The 8,312-nt window shown below is 55.1% G+C and overlaps 1 protein-coding gene across 2 annotated transcripts in view; it reads right to left on the bottom strand.

Moving 5' to 3' along the window:
• Nucleotides 1-8,169, bottom strand: part of LOC103608002 (rap guanine nucleotide exchange factor 3-like) — a 12,587-nt gene extending 4,418 nt beyond the window's left edge. The window contains exons 1-9 of one of the 2 annotated variants that reach the window (XM_008592448.1): nt 8,037-8,169; nt 7,865-7,947; nt 7,226-7,265; nt 4,517-4,598; nt 4,056-4,202; nt 2,062-2,159; nt 1,193-1,374; nt 826-916; nt 655-705 (exon numbers count right to left, since the gene is read on the bottom strand). In XM_008592448.1, coding sequence (XP_008590670.1) covers nt 655-705; nt 826-916; nt 1,193-1,374; nt 2,062-2,159; nt 4,056-4,202; nt 4,517-4,598; nt 7,226-7,265; nt 7,865-7,947; nt 8,037-8,075 — 813 coding nt within the window. In that variant the 5' untranslated portion in view covers nt 8,076-8,169. Of the gene's footprint in view, nt 1-654; nt 706-825; nt 917-1,192; nt 1,375-1,450; nt 1,577-2,061; nt 2,160-4,055; nt 4,203-4,516; nt 4,662-7,225; nt 7,266-7,864; nt 7,948-8,036 lie in introns of those variants that run through there. The other variant, XM_008592449.1, reaches the window with a different exon arrangement.
• Nucleotides 8,170-8,312: the final 143 nt, after the last annotated feature.

Consider the following 8,312-nt stretch of genomic DNA (forward strand, 5'->3'; position numbering starts at 1 on the left):
TCTTTCTCTCTATCTCTCTTTGTCTCTCTGTCTCTGTCTCTCTCTGGTGGGTTTCTTTGAATCTCTGGAGCCTCATGAGATAAATTTTTTTCTCAAGAGCTCTCAAGACTATGTTGACAAAGCACCTCTGTTCCTGTTCTCTCCTGAACACAGTCCAAACCTTCAAAACCACCCAAAGTTCCTGTAGGTGGAGGGTTCAGCCCCCCAACTCTTTCACCATCTGTTGTCCTAGTCTGGCCTCATCTGTTCAGTGGCTCCTGAGAGGCGCCAGCAGGCCCTGGCTCACCATGGTGCTTAGTGCCAGGCCCTCAGCTTCCTCGGGCAGTACAGCTGGAGTCCAGCATCGCCCTGATGTCCCCTGGCACCTCAGACCCCAGGACCAGACACCTCATACACTCTGTCCTTGTCTTCACACAGGATCTCATATTCACAGCAAACGCCCCAGTACATATACATGCTGAGTGTTATAACCCTCTATGCAGCCCCCATCACGATGCTAGACACCCCATTCCTCAACCAGCTCCCCAAGCCTACAGGCAGGGGGAACTGTGCCCTGGGCCAGCGTTGGGAACCCTGAAAGTGACCAGAGAGAGGCAGAGGGGATGCCAGGAAGCCAAGAGCCAGGGTGTCTGGAGGGCTGAGCCCGACACTCACCAGCAGTCTCTCGAGGGCCGAATACAACTTCCGGATTTTATGAGGTAGCCGCTGTGAAGAAAAGACAGACAAGCCGCCACTGCTCTGGGACTGGAGGCCCCCCCAAACCAGGGCTCCCGGGAGGGGGCTGAGGCCTTACTGCAGCCTTGGAGCCCTCCAGATCCCACCTACCTCCCAGGTGTGGGCCAGGCGGCTGATGGCTGAGTTGCTGAGGCCAAACATGACCGCAAAGAAGGAATTTAGATTCTTTTGCTCCTTGAGGCTGTGAGCAGAAGACCCAGAGGCCCTCAGGGGAAGTGGCCACACCCACAGTGCACCCAGACAACAGCCAGGCCTGGAACCCAGGACAGGGCCAGGCCAGCGCAGCCTCTGCAGGAACCCAGGCTGGATTGGGTGGGGAGGCAGAGGCTCCAGGGGACCCAGGGAAAAGGAGTGCAGATTTGGCAGCATCAAAACAGGGGTTGGCCGGGGAGGGATGTTACAAAAAGGTGACCTCAGGACTCTGGCCATGCACCATGCCCACCAAATAGGGACTCACTGGGCCGCCAGCTTGATGAACTTCCTGAGCAGCTGGGCCCGGGGGCCAGGCACAGGGCACAGACACAGCTCCGTGGCCACCCAGTACTGCAGCTCATTGAAGCGGTGCATGAAGCGCTCCAGGTTGGCGGTGGTGACATCGCGCAGATGCTGGGGACCCAGCACGTAGTGGATCAGCTCCACCTGGGGGGCGGCAGGGGAGGTCCATGTGTGCCCGGTGGGGCAACCTGTGCCTGCCCCCCCCAGCCCTTCTCCACACCTGGTGGATGCTGTTGAAAAGGCTCCAGTCATGGTCTGTCAGCTGGCTGGCCAGGTCCTTGGCGCTCACCAGGTCCAGCCCCTCAGCAGAGCCCACAGTGGGCCCCAGCTGCTCAGGGTGTGGGGTCTGCAGGTAGGAGAGTGCTCAGGGGGGTGCCTGAGGAATCCAGGGAAAGGACACGGGGTGGGGGGAGAGGGTTTGGGGCACAAACTCTGTGCTGAGGCAGAAGGCTGTTGGGGGCAGGAGTACTACAGGGAGTTAAGAGGCCTCTAGGGGCTGTGGCAGCTGAAGGAGGGGCTTCCCAGGGACATAGCTTCCTGACAGCACCCCAGTACTGGGACTCCTCCTTGTAGAGCTCCTGTCCACTGAGTAACCTCTAACTAGGGCAGCTCTTCCACTTTCACCTTGGGAGCTCCCAACCAGCACTACCCGGCCTATCTTTGGAATCCCCCCATCAGCTGAGGCCCACTCCTTCTTCTTTACCCTGAAGACCCAGCAGGAGCCGGAGCCAGGCTCCTCCCTCTTCTCGCTGTGACCCTTACCCAGAACCCACCCTGTCACCTCCAAAACAGAGTTCCTCCCTGGGCCCTGGCACCCTGCCTGGTCCTTACCAGCTCATGCACTTCCTGTGGGTTGACAACAAAGAGCCGCTCGTTGAGCCCCAGGGATGTGGCCACACCACGGGCATCTGGCTGCAGGCCAATGGCATCTGCAAAGACAGCAGAGGCTGCGCTGGGTGGGGGCATGGAAGAAGGCCCACGGCCAGCTGGAGGACAGGGTAGAGGCCTTGTCTGGGAGGCTGTGAGGTCCCTTCTCCCAGTAGTGGGGTTAGGGACCTGGGCAGGCGTTGTAAATGCACAGGTGCAGGTGCCCACACATCCACACTGCCCAGGGTGGCACACCCAAGGAGGATGAAAGGGACTCTTAATGAGACAGGCAGACCTTAGGCAGGGTTTGAACCTCCCCGAGCCTCAGTTTCCTCCTTTGTAAAATGGAGACATTAAGAGTTACTCACAAGTCAAATGAAATAATTTATATAAACAGTGTCTATAAGTATGTGATGCACATAAAAAGACCTTTGAAAAGTGGTAAATGTCTCACTTAAGTCTTGGTGTTGATATTCATCAGCTCCTTGTGGACTGGGACTGTGCTTTTAGTCATGTTTGAGTCGCCAGTTTCTATTCCAGTGGCCTCCAAAGTAACCTACACAAGGCCATTCACGTGTCCAGGAAAAAATATTAATTCTTCTACTTATATTTTTTTTTATCAGTTTTGTGTTTCTATTTTGTGCCCAGTTTTATAATTATATAACATTAGTATAGAATATATTGTATGATTTAGAAACAAATATACACATAGTGGGAGATGTGCAATAAAATATTGGTTGCTGACGTGGGTGTCGATCAAAGCAGTTGGGAGATCAGTGCTGTATGTATGGGCTTTGGGCAACTGCAACCCACCAGGTGGCCACCAGAGGGCAGTGCTTCCCAGAACAGAGTGCACAGGTGACCTCATCAGTCTCTCCCCACTTCCTGAAGGGAGAAGGTTTTTCTCACCTCCACCTCTTGCCTTTATTCTCTGAATGCACCTAATTCTTTTCTAGCCTGGGCTCCAGTTGGCAGGCTTGGGCTGGGTCTTTCACAGAGAACAGTGGTTTTCAATGTCCCAAGTTCTCTGAAAGCAAATTTTAATGATCCTCATGCAGCCCTATTCTGAGTACTGACTTTATGGCAGGCCCCATGCTAAATGCTTTACACGCATTATCTCCTTTAAGAGCCACAGCAGTCCTGCGTGATAGATACAATTACAGTACTCATTGGACAGATGAGGAAACAAAGGCTCAGAGAGGTCAAGCAACATGCTCAGGATCACACAGCTAGTAAATTGTGAGTCTGCGAGTCCAAAGTCTATGTTCAAGCTGGTCTGTCTTATCTGCCATGGTACCTCTAGCTCCTAACACATTGCTGGTCCATAGCTGACCCTCAAAAATGTTTGCTGAATGACTAAATGAATGAAGACTACCTCTATTCCGAGGCTGCTACCCTCTCTTACCGTGCGAGCTAGGGGAAATTGCTTACTCCCCTTGAACTTTAGTTTCCCTGTCTGAAAATAGGATAAAAGTATCTATCTCATAGGATTGTTATTAGGATTAAGTGAATATACAAAAATGATAATAATAATAGTATCAGCTAATACTTATTTATCACTGACTATGTGCCAGACACCATTCTAAACACTTTAATAGATTAACTCATTTAATCCTCACAATGCTTGTAGGAGACAAGTACTCTCATTATCACCATTTTACAGGTGATGAAACAGCACAGAGAGATTAACTACCGTGCCCGAGGACACACAGATAATGAGCTAAAGGGCTGGTATCAAAGGCAGGCAGCAGGCTCCAGAGTCCACGCTCTTATGCACTACATGTAAAGCACTTAGAATAGATAAAATAAACCTCCCATAAATGCTAACATGCTAACCATTAACATTGATCAAGATGATAAAGATGGTAAACATTGATAAGGATAATCTTAATTCAGGAGATCTGGGCATGGATCTGAGGGGGCACCTCCCTGGGGGTCTATTCAGAGGCACAACTCACCACCTGCAGAGTTGACCTTCACCAGCACCTGCCCCTTGGTCCACCCGTCCTCCTGGGCCAATGCCACCATCACCTCTCTCACTGAGGCTGTTACAGGCAGCTGCAGGGTCAGCACAGAGTGGTCCGGCCGGCAGATGTCATAGGGGACTGGAGGGAAGGACCAAGCCAAGCTGTGGGCAGGGCCGCCTCATCTCCCCACCCCAGCAGGACAAGGGCAGCCTGAGCGGTAATGGGAGAAATCCCCAAGAGGCAGGGTAGGGGGTGCGACAAGGAGAAGCCTGGCGGACCAGCTCGGCAGAGCAGGAGAGGGCACAGGAGGCAGAGCTGCCTGGTAGCCTAGGACAGAGACCCCAGGAGTGCAGCAGGCCACCCTCAGCCCAGGCACACTGAGGTCAAGGGTGACAACAGTAGGACAAGAGAGGCAGAGACAGCAGAGAGCCTGGCTGGCTTGGACCACCAACCTTTGTCCCCAGCGCGGATGGCACAATTGCTGCTGTGGAGGAGCTCGTCCTGGCCAGGGAGCCAAACAGGCACGTTCCAGGCCTGAGAGGGAGAAAAAGTAAGGCTCGGAGGACACAGAGGGAAGGGACAGAGGGGGTCTTTGCCACAAGGAGCATGAGACCCTCACAACCCTCACACCACCAGAGTGCTCTGCTTGCCACATAACCTCAGCCCAGGTAAGGTGCCTGGGACCAAGGCTCCAGAAGAGATGGAACAGGCCCAAGGGTGGGGCAAGTCTGTGCCCCTCCACATGTGTTCTTCCCTCTCTGTCAAATAGGTCCACTGTGTATTATGAAAACACCTCAGCTGTTGACCCTGGTTTTCTCTTCCTTTCCTTCCTTTAGCTACCATTTGCTACAAGCCAGGTGCTGTTAAGCATCTAAATATTCACGATAGCCCTCTGACAAAAGCATTTCTATCATCCCCATTTTATAGATGCCGTAAACGAGGCTCAGAGAGGTTAAGTAACACACCCAAGACCACACAGCTGCCAAGTGGCAGAGCTGGAATCCTGACCTGCTCCTCCCTCCCTCTGTGCTTTTGTCCACACACTACTGTGTCAGCTGCCCTGTCAAACCTCACAGCAGGGACTCAGTGGGCCGAAACCACTGCCAAACCTTTGCTGACGGGGCAGCCCCTGCTAGGCAAAGGCCTCCTAAAGCAGGATCCTCTTCCCACCCCTGACTCTTCCTTCCAACTCAGGTGCTCTCTGCCTCCTTCCAGCTCTGCATGTGGCAGATCCTCAAGGTTTAGACCTCAGTCCTCAGTCTATCATTTGTCCCTAGATTTCCAAATCACAGAGTCCTCCTCAGAGTTCCTTGCAGCCTTGTGTGCCACTTGCATCTGTGTCAGCCAAGCCCTGGTCTCACACACCCCCTGGGGCCTTCCACATCTGTGATACTTTGCCCCACACTCAACACACCCACCAATCCCCACGTCCTGCCTCCCAGACCACTCTTTCCCCTGTGATTCTCCCGGGCTCCTGACTCCTCCCCATGTCGCCATAGCTCGTAACCCTGATCTGGGGACTCTTCTTTGAAATGGGTCTCCCGGTGCCCCTTTCTCCCCAGCCCAAGATAACTCCAGCTCCACCTGCCCAGGAGGCCTCGCTCGGCATCCACTACAATGGCCCGACTCTCCTCCTCCACCCTCACCCGTCGTGTGCCTCCATCCTCCTCCTCCAATCTGCCCAGCCAGAGCCAGATTAAGCTTCCTGATTCGGCTTCAATGGCCATCATTGTCTGCTGGACAAAGCCCAGGTTCTTTAGCTGACCTCTTCAAAACACAAATCAGATTTTGTTGCTCCTCGGCTCAGACCCCTTCAATGGTTTGCATGGCTCTTAGGATGAAGACCAAACCCCTTGCCATGGCCCGGTGGCCCCTGCCCACCTCCCTGGCCTTCTCTGGTGTCCTGCTCTCTCACTCTGCCTCCTCCAAGGCTCCCTTCCCTCTACAGCTGGCCTGCCCAGAGCCCTCTTCTTCCCACCCCTCGGCCCCTGAAGCTCTCAGCTCCAGCAGTCACTTCCCCGGGGACTCTTCCTGAACCTGCAAGCCTGATGAGCAGTTCCCCTTCTCTGCTTTCAGAGACCCCATCTCTGTCACTGTATATCACAGAGCTGCTTAGCAGCTTTGCCCCTCACTTGGCTGTGAGCCCCCCAGCCCAGCATGGCTCTCCCAGCCCACCGCCGCACCGTTGGCACCCAGCACAGTGCCCAGCACGCAAGGGCAGTTCGGCCTGGTTCCTGCCGTCAGCCATGTGCCGGCAGCATGAATACAGGGGAAAGAGATGGGGAGGCCCCCGAGTGAAGCTGATATTCTAGTGCAATATGAAATACTAACAGATAGTAAGCAAGTCGACAACAACGAGAGAACATTCCACCACCGAGTGCTTTGCAGAATATCAGAGGACACCCTGAGTGGGAAACAGCGGGGGAGAAAGACAAGGGGCCTCTCAGGGACAACAGCTTGGCTGAGATCAGAAGAAGGATCCAGTCAGGCAAAGAGCCAGAGAAAGCAAGTTCCAGGCTGAGGACAAGTGCAAAGGCCCTGAGGTGAGAAGAAGCTTTGTCTGTAGGAGAGAAGGAGCCAGTGAGTCTCCAACAAGCAGGAGGGTGGGATGGCGTGAGGTGAGGAGGGGGCTGGGTACGAGAGCCGGCAGCCAAGGGGAGGCATTTGGACCTTACTTTCAAGGCGGAACTCCCACAACCAACCCAATGACCTTTCCAGCCCTTTCTCCTGCCATTCCTCAACCAAATCTGGCTCCATGCACATCTTCTCATCCCCCCTTGCTCTCTGTGGGCCCTAGTCAGGAATGGCGTAGGCCACCTCTGACTCCCCAGGGAGGGGGCAGCACCGGCCACCGGGAACCCCTCGGGCCTCAGAGGCTGGCTCAGCCGTCATTCCTCACCTCCCCAGCTCTACCTGTGAGCACAGATTACCTCCTGCAGGTATGAAAGCCCCTTGGGGTGGGGGAGGAAGGGTGCCACCCATGTCTCCCCTGTAGGGGCTGGCCCGGAATGAGCGCCACACACAGCAAGGACCCCTGAATGCCCCTGACAGACCCAGAGGTGTGTCTGTGGGAGGGACCCATGCAGGGTCCCTCAGGGAAGGGCTGGAAGAAGGCAGAGGGAAGAAGCCAGGTGGGCAGAGGTGACTCTCGGGGCAGACACCTTCATCTGAGGAGATGCATTCCCACAGCCATTTTCCAACCTGTGGAAAGGGAGAGACAAGGGAGGTGAGCGGGCCAGGTATCCCTGGGGGCGGGAAACGCAGGGTCAGGAGCAGGGAGGTCCGGGGCTCTGGATTCCAGCCCGCCCTCGCCAGCGGCTCAGAGGTCAATCCAACTTGGTGAATATTACATAGAAAGGGGCAAAAACGGGCTTGAAACCTGGACCGTGGTTTCTGGGATTTTCCAAGGCTGGCAAGGGAGGGAAACAGTTAAAGGGAGATACAGAGCCAGGGTTTCAGATCGGGTGCTGCTTCAGGGAATGTCTGGGAAGGAAGGTAAACGCTAGGAGATTTATTGGGCTGGGCTGGCAGGAACTGGCACCGAAGGTATTCCATGACAAATGTGTGCCAGATGGAGGAAGTGAGAGCAGCAGGTGTGTGCAGGGTCTGAGGATGAGTAAATAACTGATCGCATGACGCGTGAGAACGGATGGGCGCGTGACCACGTGAGGGTGGATAGCAAAGGGACCGACAACAGCGGCTGATGGGTCTGGAGCCAGGTGCTTGACCAGCGTGTGCTCTCGGACCTGCCGCACTGCCGGTCACAGACATGACAAATTAACTTAGAGTCAAAGCATCACCTGTGGTGGCGCCGCCTCTCTGGCCACTGCTCCCTCAGCAGGTTGCTAAGTCGGGAGTCCCTGCTCACCAGGTCTGAGAGTTTCTACAAGGAGCCAAGATTCAATTCGCTGAGTTGGCCGTAGCTGCATCCGCCCCAGGCAGCCCAGTGCACCCTGCTTCTCTCCCAGGTACCTGGAGGAAGCTGGTGGCCACGGGGTCAGTGTGGAGCATGGGGCCGTACAGGGCCACCCACTGGCTGACCAGCCGCAGGATCTGCTGCCGCTTGTTGCAGATGTAGGTGCTGCGCTCCTGCTCACTGCCTCCTGCGGGCTCCGCATGGAAGGTGGGCTCCGGTCAAGGGAACCACAGGACTCAGCAGGGCCACCCCCACACCTTAGGCAAAGGAGGCACAAGATGCCCAGGGCCCACTGACAATCTGGCACCTCAGAGGGTCCAGCACGGCCACAC

Source organism: Galeopterus variegatus, unplaced genomic scaffold, assembly GCF_000696425.1.
Source record: "Galeopterus variegatus unplaced genomic scaffold, G_variegatus-3.0.2 Scaffold7932, whole genome shotgun sequence".
Taxonomy (NCBI): Eukaryota; Metazoa; Chordata; class Mammalia; order Dermoptera; family Cynocephalidae; genus Galeopterus; species Galeopterus variegatus.